The sequence below is a fragment of the Trachypithecus francoisi genome, unplaced genomic scaffold (genome assembly GCF_009764315.1).
Source record: "Trachypithecus francoisi isolate TF-2019V2 unplaced genomic scaffold, Tfra_2.0 Contig01579, whole genome shotgun sequence".
Classification (NCBI taxonomy): domain Eukaryota; kingdom Metazoa; phylum Chordata; class Mammalia; order Primates; family Cercopithecidae; genus Trachypithecus; species Trachypithecus francoisi.
Window position 1 is genome coordinate 18952501 of NW_022681442.1, and position 15157 is coordinate 18967657.

The window sequence follows — 15157 nt, forward strand, 5'->3', positions numbered from 1 at the left end:
GGAGAGCTCTATGTGTCTGACATTGATGACTGTTTTTAAATAAAATTAAACACTTTACTAAGGCTTGTCAAAAATAGCTTTCTTATCCCTAAGTTTTCTTATGTGTAGGTTCTGGGAGCAAGGATTGCTCTTCCCTTCCCTGGAAATTGTTTTCTACCTTAACAAAGGACTTAACTTCAAACTGGTGATTCTCTAAAAAGATATCAGATCTGTGAAATCAAAAGTAAATCTGAATTTTAATCCACAATAAGACAACAAAGATTTTTGCTTCATTTTCATATTGGATGAAATCCCAAAATTAAAAGAAAACATTTAGTTATTACAGATTAAAAGAAAAAAAAAAACAAAGATCGATACTGGAAATGGATTTCCACTTTTATAATCATATTTAATGTAGGAAATAAAGCATTTAAATGTAAAATAACTGGGGGGATTTCATGGTTATAACAGCAAAATTTCTGAAAGACCTTTAAAAATATATATATATTACTAAATAATAGAAGTAACTCTTCTTCAGGACAGTTCAATTTTATCAGAGTAAATCTGCACACAAGAGGACTATCAGTTTACCACCAGCTTTACAGCAGGATTTCACTTTGTGTTTTGGAACCTCTTCACTTAAGTCAAACTGAAATCAAGTTCTTGAAACAGCTGCGCTATTTACATTGTTCCCTTAGTTGTACATTGCCCTGGTCTCTGTAAATGAAAGGAAATACACTACAGTAGCAGCTGATGCTTTCAACTTGCCCCCACACTCCATCCCAAACTCATTCTCTCACCCTCTTCTCAGCCCTTTTCAAAGCAGGTAAGTGAAGCTGTGCAGGAGCTTCAGACAGAGCTCAACTTGTGTGAGGAGCTGCGCAATGTGGAGAGCTGGAGACGCAGGATTCAAACGGAGCTCGGCACAGCCAACACCAGATCAGCTCCCTCTGCACTACAACCCTGCCTCCAAGCATGCCTCCTTTCCAAAACTGAGCCCAAAAAGAGCATCACAAGGAAGGGAAGGGGCATATTTTTGTTTCCAAGAGAAACAAAACACATTTTGGAGCTTCTTGTCTTCTTAGCACAGTTACAAGTTAAGAAACATGGGGGTAATATTCACTCTATGATTACTATTAGAATCCCGACAGAAATAATAACTTCTCAGCAAGCCATATACCAATGCAGCATCATCACTGTAATCTAGTCTATAAATACCAATGCTAGATCCATATCAAAGACTGTTAAAAGAATATTTCAGAGTATATTATTCTATTAGTTGATTAATTCTTCCAATTATAATGAAATTACAGGTTACAGTTTCGGAAACATGAATTCCAGAACCATAACTGATGAAACTGCTACTCCAGGCACAAGAAAAGAATTAAGCCATCAAACAAAAATAAAAAATACTTTAAAAGAAATGCAGATGTGATGTTCTAAGTTTTTGGAATTAAGATTTCTAATTTGACACAATTAGGCTTAACAAAAATAAATCTTCTGTCAAAAATGTTGATTGTAATAAGCCACAATATATAAATAACATTCACTGCTTAAATTCAGGGGCAAGGGCTTCACGTAATTTCTTCATATAGAGGTTTTCAAGTTAATTGTTAGTTCCATTAACACTGGAAAATTCAGATTCTTCACCTAAACATGAACATATGCAAACACAACAAGCAGATACTCTATCTTGCAGAAAAATAATATTTATGTTATCCCTCACCTCAAGAATAATCTTACATATCAAAACTGCAACTGATTATATTCATTTAGTAAATATATAACTGCTCCCCTGTAGGGAAGATAAAAAACACAAAAAGGTTGGAGGGTGAGGGTTTTTGTATATTTCTCCCCTTCATTTTATATATCATGATTACTTTTTCTGAGGCAGGACGTCAGTAATGCATCTTAAATTCAAAGAGTTGTTGAAAACCACTATCTAGAAGCTTCTAAATTAACATCTGCATCACATAATGATGACATACCAATAAAAAAATTCTAGAAAATTCTCAATGCAGTCAAACTAAACTCAAAAGTAATTCATACTACTCTATACTATGAGCAATTAGACAATTTTTAAATTGCAATATAGGCCATTATGTCTTAATAGAAAAATAAAACCCAACCTTACTAAATAAAAAATATGACTATCTCTAAAAAAGAGTACCAAAGCATATTTGATATGTTTGACTTAATTTTTTAGAAATAGAATTATTCAGCATCCCTCATTAATACAAGGATACAATTATAAACATTGTGGTAAATATTTGCTGAGCCACACAAAAAAAGTCTGGAGTTGCATTATGAAACAGTCCAGCAAACTCAGAAAAATGAGAACTCACTTGGGTGCTGTATGCTACAAAAAGGAAAGTGTTTAACAATGACGAAAACTTTGGCCATTCTTAGGTATCTATGTATACAGAGTAGCAGGGCATTTATAACATATGTGTGTTTCCCCAAAAGGATAATAGATCCATGGTGTCTTATGTTAAACCTAATAATTTTGGGTGGGGGAAAGGAGTTTATTTAAGAACAGTTTACAGTAAAGTAAATCAGAATGTTAGAAAAAAAAAATCATGCTAGCTTCTTTGAGAAACTACATAAATAAACTTGAAGTTAGAGCCTACAATAAGACTACACTCAGGTAGAGTTTTAAGATATTCCTTTATTATTCCTCCTTATTTTTGGCCATTAAAGTATTAACTTTGTCCCAGTTCCAACAAAGAACAATGATCCCTGAGATAAGCATGATTAGGATATAGTTGTGTTTTAAAAGATTGTGAGCAGAAAAGATTACGGAACAATATAAATGATACTTTTTGCTCTGTGTAGATTTATCTGGAAAAACAAATCCAAAGATCCACTTCAGATTTAAAAACTCAATTTTATAGGGAAAAGCAGAATTAAAAAAAAAAGAAGAAGCTAGGAAGTACTCACCTCTTCACGTAATTTTATCAACTGCAACATGAATGCACAAAAAAAAGATAAAAAGGAAAGAAATGGCAGGAAAGAAAGATCAGTTGTGTGACAGGATACAGAATTAACATTGACAATTTATCTGTTTACATGTTTAGCATTTAAAAATCACAGACAAACACATTAAAAGAACCTAAACATAGACTACATGCAGAGTTTTTTGAACGAATAAAGATCACTTTCTCACACTGTCACATTAAACAAAGAGAATAGTGTGAAATTCTCTTTTAAAGTACATCTAAGACACCATCATGAAATAAGGGGAACGACTTCATAGAAGTCTATATTATAAAGAAAGAAAACAAGTTTACTGTTCCTCTCTTCTAAGAATGTACCATTGAAGAGGTTTTGTATATACAAGTTTTCAGGATGTTTCTCTATTTGGAATCCTGACAACTGATTTCAGATTTTACCTACAAATGAAAATGATTAATAGCTCATGCTTTGGTTCCAAAAAGTATTTAAAACAACAAACTATTATGTTAGTTAATGTTATACTTGTACCCACTCTAGTAATAAGACTGCATTTGGAGGTAATTTTTAATAGAATTTTAATAGAAAATAAAGTATGCCAGGATAGAGAATACTTATTTAGAACATAGTATCAAAAATTCACTATCATATGAACTTTCGTGTATGTAAGAGTCAATTTCTAGGTTTTTGTTTTGCTTAAGGGGCTACTGCAATCATGTGGCATGTTTTCATTTTAATTTTTGAATGATTTCTTCATTTTTCAATTTTCTTCATATTGTAAACTAGCAATGAGCTCTTAATTCATTTATATTGCAGTTTGTTTTCACTAAAGTCAAATAAAAAAATCACTCCTTACTTGTTAGTCAATTCTCCTATGATAACATTTTAATTCTCTTATTTAGAACATTTTTCTGTTTGCCTTAAATATATAGATAAAACAAGCTGCTTAACTCTTTAGGAACTAAAATAATTATATAACCATATATCTGGCTCATTGTGTGTGTGTGTGTGTATGTGCATGTGTATTTGACACTATTCTCAACTACAAATATCACTGTATAAGTGAGATGACGACCACAGTTTCTGCAATGACTAGAAACTGAAACCTATGTTGTTAACAGACTAAACCACATTCCAGGTCTGAAATTTGCATCCTCAGCAATTCAGGTCTACAACTGATAATTTTTAAACATCCAAATATCTGTAACATCTGTTATAACACTTGACATATGCAGGCCAATAAATTAAACTATTGCTTTGGGAGAAATGTGCCTGAATTGCTCACTATAAGTCTCCTAAAAGTATCATGTTTACTATAGCCCGGATATCTCAACGCTTAATGCTGTTTTTGTCCCGAATTCAAGGAAGGCAGTATGCATTCCAGCTTATTCTGTTATTTCATTTGTTATATGAAAAGTATTTTGAGTACCAAAGAATAAGATTTTTAAAACTGTTAAGAATCCTTTATAAAAAAGGCACATAAGTTAACATGTAATGTCTCACAGTACATTCAGTGAAAATGAAACTTTTATTATCATAGTTTCAAAACAGACAAGAAGTTGTCTTTATTTTTATTAACACATTCTCTCAGCAACCATCCAGTAACACACAAGTATATCATCTTGCCATTTCACATGAAAAGTTCTAATTCTTCCCCAAAAGAAGCAAAATTTTATACGAAAATACCTGGCCTATCATATATCGGAATCTTTCTCTTTGCCATCCCAACATCATGGGAGAAAAAGGCAAACATTAATTCTCAGAAAGAGACGATCTGGGAATTGATCAGCCAGCTGTCTTTTCTTTCTGGGGGCACTATTCTTCGGTTGACTATGATACTTAAAGGGCCAAAGTTTAAAACTACTCTTCAGCAATAGAGACCATTTGGGGCATGCCACCCTGCCATAATCAATGAGTGTTTAAAAATGCTACCCATTTGTTTTTTCAATAGGTTCCAAACAAAAAACGTTCTATCTTGTTTGTGCTGCATGGCTGCATTCAAGCTCTACATCGGATTTGTAGCTAAGCTAGGTAATGGGAGGGTTTCTCATCTGTATCTGTTTTTTTTTTGGTTAGGCCGAGAGTTATTCATTCAAGTAAACAAAAGATGGCCTATTTTTGAAAATTAACAATGCTTAGACTAGACTGTAAGTCGTGATTTCGTATTTTTTCGAGTTACTAGCTCCATCATAGGCAACGCGAGAGTGTGCAATGCCACCATGTTGAGCTATGATAATCAACATCTTTTTTGAAACAAAGATTTTTTCCCCCCAATGCAGAATTTGATACAAGAGGTAATCTGTTCCTTTGTGGGCTGAAAAAAATCTGGTTTACGCTGGTTTGAACCAGTGGAATCTCTTGTGGTTAAGCCTTCTGCTGTGACTAAAATCAAAACTGCACTGCAGAGCATGTGAGGGTTCATGCGCGCGCGCCTCTGTGTGTGAGGTGCGTCACGTGACCCCCAGAACTACCGAATTTTTTTTAAAGCTGATAACGCGACTGCCGTCTCTGTCCGCATACAGATAACGAATAAATGCTGAACTCTATTAAACGCCCTTTACACATTATCGTGGGTCGAAGACACAATTTTCTGAACTTATGATGACAGTCTATTTATTTTGCTATAAACCCTCAGCACGTAACGAACAGATTTGTGCCTGGTAATGATCTGCTCTGCCGGGGCTATATGAAATGATACCGACCTTCTTTAGATCTTGCGGAATTAAATTGACCGACTTCACCCCCTGGTCTGTAGCTGAAGTTTGACACACTTTATGCACAGCAAGCCCAAATCAGAACTTGAGAGAACCTCGTATTAAGAAATTAAGCAATCATTATCTGCTAAATATTGCTTTGCCACAAAACTTTCCACACATTTGGAAATAGTCTACTCTTTATATTTTGAATCTTCTATTTAGGATTTACTCAAAGTCACTGATCAATATAATTCTGCATATAGAAACTGAGAGAGTATTAGGGTTCAAAACCAAAGCTTGGAACAGTTTATTTGCCCCATTATCATATATCACTATGAAAGGCTTTATGATTTTATTCTACAACTTGTGTTTTTCCTTTTATGAGAATGGTTCTCATGAAATGCAATCAAGTTAGGAATTATTCATTTCCACTCTAAATACAACATCACTACATTCAATAACTCAACTCTTGCAAAGAAATAAAATGTTGCCTCATGGAATGGTAAATACGGTATTTTCAAAGAATAGAATGATAATGCTTAAGACAATAGTCCTTGGAGAGCTGATAGCCCAACAGTACTCGAATGTACAAAGTAGGTAATTTTCTTGTCCCTTCTTTGTAAATCAAGCACAAGCTATATTTGATTGAATGAAATGAATATGAATCAGAAATGAATGTACACAAAGCATTTAATTTGGAATTAAATGCAAGGTGTATTGTACGAGGGACATTAAAAATGCTTTTGAAAAATTCTTAATTTCTGAATTTTTAACATTTCTAATCATGGCAGAAATGTTTATGTACCTAAGAGTATATTAACATACTTTATAGTTAATTGGCAGACTATAATTATATGTATTAAAAGTCAGGTTTCAGATGCCTAAAAAAACTGCATCATAAATTACCAGAATGAGAAATAATAGCTATTGTATTCATATTGTCGAATCTTCGCAAAGAAGCAACTATGAGCAGGCTGTGTATGTGATGTTGAAAATACCTAGCCAGTATTTTACCTATACAATCATTGCTATTAATTCCTTATTTTCCTATTTTGATCAATATTTTTAAACTGACAGATATATCCCAATTGCAGTTAAATGAATATTGCTATTTTTATCTCATTTTGTTTATCTCCAAGTTTTATCCACATATTGTTAGTATTCCATGGACAAGAAGTTCTGAAAATCAATTTATTAGGAAATAACTTAGAAGCAAACTTATTTGTAGGCAGAAGATCTTTTCTTATATAAATTATAAGTAACCCTACCTAGAAAAATCTCTTCCTAGCTACCGAGCTACAAAAATTAATATAGAGCCAAATTAAAATTTTTTCTTTCTTTACAGAAAGCTTCTGTCTTGATTCCATATTCTGAATGAATGCTGATATGGAATAAAAAAGTTATTCTCAAGTGACCATACCTAGTTAAGGATGTGTTTTAGTTTGAGGGATTTTAATTCCTATATTATGACAAAGAGCCTTAAAACAAAATGCAATGACTTCATATGAAATGGAAACTTTGCTACATTTGGTAACAAAATATCCAAAAAGCTAAGTGTGGTCTCTTTGAACTTTTATACCTCATTCAAATTTTAGAAGGAAAAGTTCACACAAGTAATAATCTAACAGTATATATTCTCATGACTATAATTTATCATACTCTATTTATTGAAGTGACAGTTCCTTACATCTAAACTTCAGGTTCTCCAAGCACTTTCAGAATTTGTAAGTTTGATTTATACAAGTCCAGGGGAAATCTGTGCATAATCACTTTAAAGTGACAGGAATATAATTTGAAAAATTCAGAAAATATGAACTCAATCTATTTTTGTGGAACAGTTTTCTTTAGGCATAAAAATCATACTTACATGTACGCAAGGCAAATGTTTTAGACATATAAAATATCCATTAAGAGAAGTGAACATGTTTGAAAAAAAAGGGATCCCTGTCATAGAACTACAACATCCATTACAATAAAGGCGTCTGAGTTAGACAGGCACACCCCCTTCCTTTCTATTTCCTCTGCATTAGGCAGTAGTTTCAAATGAAGGAAAGATCTATAGCTGTTTAAAGAACTGACATGGGAACTACGCATTCACTTTTTTGCAAAAATTAATGCTTTTTTTTTTTTGCAGTAGATAGGAAATAAAACTAGGATTCATTCATTCAAGAGGTATGAGCAATCTAAATCTCACTTTAAAAACAGAAGAAAATATTTCTCTCATCCTCACATTATTTAATCTATTATGAGTAAAACCCCTTTATCACATCACCCTTTTATGTTTGATGTGCTGTTTTTTTTTCCTTTAGCTATTCTCACATTTCAATCAGGGAAGCTGAAATCCCAAGTCAAATCTGAACATGTTCACATGTCTGAACTCAAGCTGATAACATCCAAATAGTGGAGGAGGTGAGATCTTTCCAAAAACAAACATAATCAGCTCAGACATTCATCTCTCTTTTTTGGGGGTGGGTGAGTAGAGTCCTTAATCACACAAACAACATCCCTATTATGGATTATAATATAATAGATAGCAATATACTATTAGCATATATAGACCTACAATATCATCTATTTGAGATGGTAAATACAATTATGCAATTTTCATAATATGTATCATATAATGTTTCACTATTGTATTGAAATTTTGGTTTACTCAGTGACTGATTTATGTTCATTTTCATTTAGGCAGAGTAGAGACTTTTATAATACTTGCCAAAGTGGCATTAGTAACCATGTTCGGGTCTTGCTTCTGAAGGTTCCTATCATGTATTTTCTTTAAAAGTGTCAAAGAAAATCAGTCATTAGGGTTCTTTTGAGACATTTTTACAGTCATGTCTACACTGAGGTTCTTAAAACTTTTTTAAAGTTGTATACAGTATCTTCATGAATTAATGGAGTCTGTAGTATTAATTCAAAGAAAGAGGCGGGACATTAATTAGACTCATGACACTACGGTATGATCCAATGAGAACCGACAGCCAAGGTGTAAAGCCCTTGTAAGAAGAAATTGTATCTTATTTTTTTGCCTACGTAGATCTTAAACTGCAAAAAGACTTATCCTATTATTATTATGATGATGATGATGATGACTATTATTTGACAGAAGCAGGTCCTCTATATTGGTATCCAAGTTCCACACTGTTGCTTCCAATTTGCATTTTGGTGAATGTATTTTTAAGAAGCCACACAATAGGAGACTGGGCTACCCTGTTGAATTTTGAAAGCTTACTTTCATTTGTTTTGCTGCAAGTGTTGATTTAATTATACTGCATTATTATCAAAGCTGTATTATGTACTTTTTTATTCCTTTTACATGTGTTTGAGGTGAAGACCTTGGCTTTGTCTGCAAACGGTGTGTTTCAAGTTATTCCTTAAGTACTAAATAATAAAGAAAAGAGAAGAAAAGATTTTTTTAAAAGATAGCAGACAGTGATCACAAGGTAAAGGGTTAAATGTAAGATCTCCAAGAAACATTTTGAAGTTGATTAAGACTCCAGCTTTGCATTAAACAGTATCGCTTCCACATGAGTTGCTGCTAATACCGTTAAGGAGCAGCTTGAGAGCCCAGTGCGCCAGTGACCTCCTTCACCCTCCAGCCACCCACCGGGCCTTCCTGATTAGCATTCTACCTGGTTCTCGGAGGAATTCCCATCATCCCCCAGGAGCTCATTCCGTACTTCGTCACTGTAGGCGATCCGTGACCTTTTCTATAAAACAAAACAAAAAGAGAGAGAGTGAGAGGAACGTTAGAAAGTAAAGGCTTCCAAGCTTTATTGGTATCAAGGCTGATCTCAAACCTCGAGAGCCCCCTAATGGAAACCTATTGGCTACAATCTGCACACCAAAGTTGTGTAAAGTTCCTGAACTTGAGAAGTTTCATGTAAATTGGATGTTTTTAAGATGTCAATAATGAAAGGAAACTCTGCGTTGTGTAAGTATTCTATTAATAGTCATAAACGGATTCGAACTTGTATATTATTCCATACATTGCCATTCAAACAAGACCACTAAACTGAAAGAAATACAGCTATATAACTGTATGTCTGTAAAACTCACTAGATTGTACTTAAGACAGGCGTATATAGTTTTTTTTTTTTTTTAATATTGTGGCAGGAAATGGACATTACAAAGCTTTCAATTTAGGACTTTAAAAGTCTCTAATACTAGGGTAATAATTATATCTCCAACTATACTCTGCAATGCCTAGAATAGCATGTCTATATTTCTTTCATTATTGTGATGTTACTAACCAGAAAGAGAGGGAATTTAAAAGCCCCTCCCCTGTACAAACAATAATTTAAATGTCTCCCAGCTCTCTATAAATAATGGCCTAAGGAAAAGTAATGAAAGTGTGCGTGTGCATGTGTGCGTGCATGCGTGCATGTGTGTGTCTGGTAAAAGAAACTAAATTTCCCAGTCACAGCAAATAAAGGCAAGTAGGCTATGAGTCAACTTTTCACAGTCCCAGTAAATAAAGACAAGTGGGCTATGAGTCAATGTTTCACACACTGAAAATGTGTTTTACAAGAAATACGCCCTTCTCTATAAAGTCAGAGGGACATGTCTGCAAGCAATTCATGAATTATCTAAATGTATACACATTCGGAAAAGCCAAAAGACTGAACATTCATTGGAAAGCTAAAGTGTGGGCCTCAGATCCCACCTCAGCATCACTATTTCAGATTTGCAAGTTGCTTTGTTGTCTTTTCTGCTTCAGAATTCAGTAAGAAAACCATTCCATTAAAAAATGGCAGCTGGAAAACAGTAATCTCTTCCTCACTTGCGATCTACAGTTTGGGACTTAAAATTTCTTACTTGTTCAACTGTGATCTGAAAAAGTATTGTAGTTTAAAAGGACTATCAATTTCAGAGCAGATGTCAACAATATGATTTTTAAATTAGATTTTAAACTAGTGAATAAACAACACTGCTTGACCACATAGAGTACATAATACCTTAAACATCAAACATATTACATTGAATTTAAAAGAACCTTAGACAAGAACAACCAATAGACTTTAAATCATTTTGAAGTTACAACTTTTCCCAGTTGGGGTTCCTTATCTTAACCACAAAACACAGAAAATTATTTCAGTAACTATGTTTATCAATTCTCCCAAGGATGGTGCATAAGAAAAAATTTAGTTCATTACATATATTTGAAGACAAGGCTTAAGTCTCTGGCAGAACCCAGTTGAAAAGGCTGAATGGAGTAGAAATAAAAATAAATAAATCTAGACATTCCTTTGCTTTTTAGGGAAAAAAATAAGTTTCATGGAATTCTAAAGGTAGCTCTGGTTAAACTGACACTGGAACACTGGGGTCCTGACTCACAGCTCAGTGTTCATTCTACCACACAAAATTTCCTCTTCATTCTATTACCTTTTTAGGAAAAAGGCACAAGAATTGCAAAATGTTTTGATATTAAGGAGACGGTAGCATCCACTCCCTGCCCTGAGTCTCCACCCCAACCCCCATGTCCCCACCACAAATGCATATCTTACACCTTGGCTTCTGCAATAAGTCTATAAGTAGATAAATAAAACCAACAATATTGCAGAGAGGAGGACAGAGTAAAGAACTCAAGCCCTCAGCATGAAGTCAGTAAAGATATCTATATCAGATCTCTTGACAATTCAGTAGTGACCCAACTCAGTCATTTGTGAACATGCCAGACTTTTTACCATCACAAACAGCATATATTAAGCCTGGTTCTCTTATTGTATTTACTGAAGCCATTATTAATTAGCTATGTCTATTGACTTCATACAGAATCACATTTAAAAATGCTAAATTATCAGGGCAGACCACTTCATGGCCTTAATACAATATTTAGATCAAGCCAAAGCTTGCTTTTGCTCATTTGGAGTTCCTACTACAGTAGCTTCAAACTAGCTAAGCAAAAGTATTTTACAGCATTAAAGGAAATGGAAACCTTTAAACAGGCTGTGGTATCAGAGCTGCCTTTTTAATTATTCATTTCATCACTATGGGGGACAAAAACATTCCACAGTATGCAAGAGTATCATATGGAGATTGTTTTTGTTTTCTCCCTTTTTTCACCAAAATACCAACAAATTGGCATAGATTGTTCAATTACATTATATTCTTATTTTGATTTACTATACTTCAAAAGGAGAAAATTATAAATGTGTATCCCTAAATATCTAATCTTGTTTTGGTTAGAATCCATTGCTTTTAAAACCCAGCAATTAAGAGTGTACATGCTCAGCAACAGAGGAGAACTAAGGCTTTATCCACAGTTGAAGGGTGGTCCCTGTAAATGTCATTCTTTACCATTGGGATGGTAAAAACCGGTTGTTTGGATGGCTTTCTGGATATAATTAAGCAAATGATATGCTGAGTTTAACAAAGTGGTCTCTAACAGGACTGACTTTTCTTAAAGAATGAAAAGACAACTCATTTCAAATATCAGAAATAGTTCCTCATGAGCATGACACAACAATGCTGAAAACTGAACTCTTTACATGTGAGTTTCATTTTCCAAACAGAAAACAAATCAAGACTATTAAAAAAAAAGAAACTAATTATATTTAGATGCCCAACATTGGTATTTTCTCATAATTTTTTACGACTTAAAGTTTAAGTTAGCTGATTGTACCTAACCATAACTGAGCCTGCAAGATCATCATTAAACTAACTGAATACCGAAAAAGGGGAAAAATCCTTTGAATGACAAACTGCTTATTTTATGGGTAATTTTCCTCTAAGACATCAATAAATTATGTTACCTTTTATGGAATTAAAAAAAATCTCATGCTACATTAATAAGTACCTACACAATAATTTAATTTCGAAGATTCCAAGTTAATAAAACTCAAGCATTTACTGTATCTTGATAAAGTTCACTAAAATATTTTTTCTTTATTATCAACGGTATAAAATTTGTACTTTAGCCAAATGCAAACATGAGAATTTGAGCTGGAAATGTCACACATTCAGCTACAGTTTGAAGGAGCCCAATTCATAATGCATTTTATAAATAGTTAATGACTTCTATACATAAGCTAACCAGGCAAATCAAGAAATTGTCAACATTTTTAGTCTTAGTTGTCAGTTACCACTGTCTACTGGTGCTTTATATGTGGCTTCTGGAGAAGACAGAAGCTCTATGCAGTTTGTAATCTACTGCAATTTCTGGCCTGTACCATAAGAGTGGAAAAGCTTCAGCTGACAATACTTGCCACACACACACACACACAACACACACAGAGTTAAATACAAGAGTACTTCTCACTTTTAATTGTGTGTTTGTGTCAAGTTTACTTCTTCTAACTTATATACTTTGGTAGACTACATGGTTAGAAAGAAAATCTACAGACCATACATGAACTATAGAAAAAATATGACAAATAAACAACTGATTGTTACCTCTAAGAAGTTAGATGCACTAGTTTCAATGGCTATTTTAAACTGATAACACAAGTGAGTTATGAATGCAAGAATTTCGGATTCAAGGCGATTTTCGATTTTTACTTGGTATAAGAACAGGTCCTTTGCATACTGATTGGCTGATTTTCTTAAAGCCAAGTTCAAACAGATACACTTGCTCAGTTCTGTCTGGAAATTTGGCTTGAAACAATCTTTCTACTTGACCCAAGCCTTGACATTTCCCAACTGAACTGAACGTGTTCCTGGACAGGCACTGAGAAATTAGACACAAAACGAATTAACTTAGCTTAAACTAATTAAAAACTGTGATCTGTGGTTCCGCCTCCTGTATGATTCTACATGTGAAATAGAGTATACGTAACCAGAATGAGGATTCTACAGCCCAGAAATAGCAAAAGCATAACAATGAAGTTGGTTTATTACTAAAGCGTATATGAGAATTTAATTTCCATGGCGTGCACATGGCAAAGCAATTGCTTAAATTGCCTCACCTGGGAATTTAATACAATGTTATCATCAGACCAGCCACATTGTAAATAGATTTATAATGCTTTCCATGTGCTGTACTCTGTTGCATATGAATTAAGTAATGATCTGGTATTACAATAAAATCAGCTAGTTCCCACACCTGGCAGACAGGATATTTCACTAAATTAATACCCACCCAGCTACATCACAAGGCATGGGAGAGGAAACCATCCCAAAGGCATTCAACTTGAGTTTTACATGGGATGCAAATACTTGATGGCTATGTAGAATGTCACCACACTGAATAGGGCTGCTGAAGACAATCTGTTTCTAACATCTGTATCACAGAATTAAGACGTTCTCATTCCCATTCGATTTTGGCCTAATTTTCTTCATTCAGCACTTTAATTACTAATCAGCAATCCACAACATTCACAAACACTAAGCAAGCCCTTTATTCTAATCTATGTGCTGCAGACAGCCAAATAATTGATACAGAGTGCAGTATGGTTTTGGTAAGTAATGAAAGAACAGCTTGTCCTACTTCCTAATCAAATGGGTCTATAGAAGAAATGGTTAATAGATTTCTCCATAGGTCTAAAACAAATTACCCAGTCTGGCCAGACTTTTCCATTGCTTCTACCATGTCTTTCAGTCTCCATATATTTAATAATGCCCAAGGTTACCAGGTGATACATCTATTAAACATTGCTATGCTTTCATAGCCAAAGAATTTAACGGCTCTAAAGAATTTAACTGCTCCTGTTATAATTAACACTTTGGGATATCTACAGAAAACCATGAAATTATATTGATTAGTTAGTCATATAATTGCTGGCATTCATTTCTTACCTAATTTTATCTGGTTCTAATTAAATAATATCATACTTCTGTAATGCCCAGATGGCATTTTCCAAAATGCATCTATCTTTGGCACCAAGTGTTCCATTTTTAGCCTCACTTCTATTTCTCATGGACAATTTCAGCTTTTCAGCCACACACCACCCCTGCACCAGGACTTAAAAAGGCTCATCAATCCAGGACAGAAAGCTCACATAGTCCAGAAAAAAAATTAAATGCAATGTATGAATTTTTGTTTATCACAGTATTCTCCATGCTGTATTAATTTCTAGCAAAAAGCGATTTAAGGTTAAAACATGTATCATACTACATGGCTTAGGTAAAGGTAAAGAAAACTGTTAGGTAAATGTTTGATCCCTGGAACATTGTTAGGATGGATGGAAAAGCACAGGGTACTAAATAAAAAGAACAGAGATAGCATTTCAGTATGTGATCTTGGTCGAATTAAGTTTTCTGAGCATCAGTTTCTTGATCTCTAAAATAATGGTATAGTATTTATTTCCTAGGACTGTTGTGAAGATTTAAATGTTATAAACAAATGCAAACCCATCCTAACACTTTGTATATGATGACCTTCAGAGCATGTTCAACTAAATTTTAGTTGATAAATACTGGAAAGGATGCAATAAAACTAGTAGCCATACATGGCTGAAAGTATAAATTATGCATCCTTCTTACAAAATCATTTGCCAATACATACCAAAAATGGCTTTAAAAATCTGTATTATTTAGATCCTGTAATTCCACCATTACTGTTTTGCCCAATTCCTTATTTTATGGTGCTG

General features: G+C 33.8%; 1 protein-coding gene across 11 annotated transcripts in view; it reads right to left on the reverse strand.

Annotated features, from left to right (window-relative positions):
* The window catches only part of VTI1A (vesicle transport through interaction with t-SNAREs 1A), a 382574-nt gene that overhangs the window by 293506 nt on the left and 73911 nt on the right, over positions 1–15157 (reverse strand). For all 11 annotated transcript variants that reach the window (XR_004430534.1, XR_004430540.1, XR_004430539.1 and 8 more), the window contains exon 4: positions 9260–9337. Coding sequence is in view for 6 of the 11 variants with exons in the window: in XM_033182828.1 (XP_033038719.1) it covers positions 9260–9337 (78 nt within the window). In the remaining 5 variants the exon portion in view is untranslated. The remainder of the gene's footprint in view (positions 1–9259; positions 9338–15157) is intronic.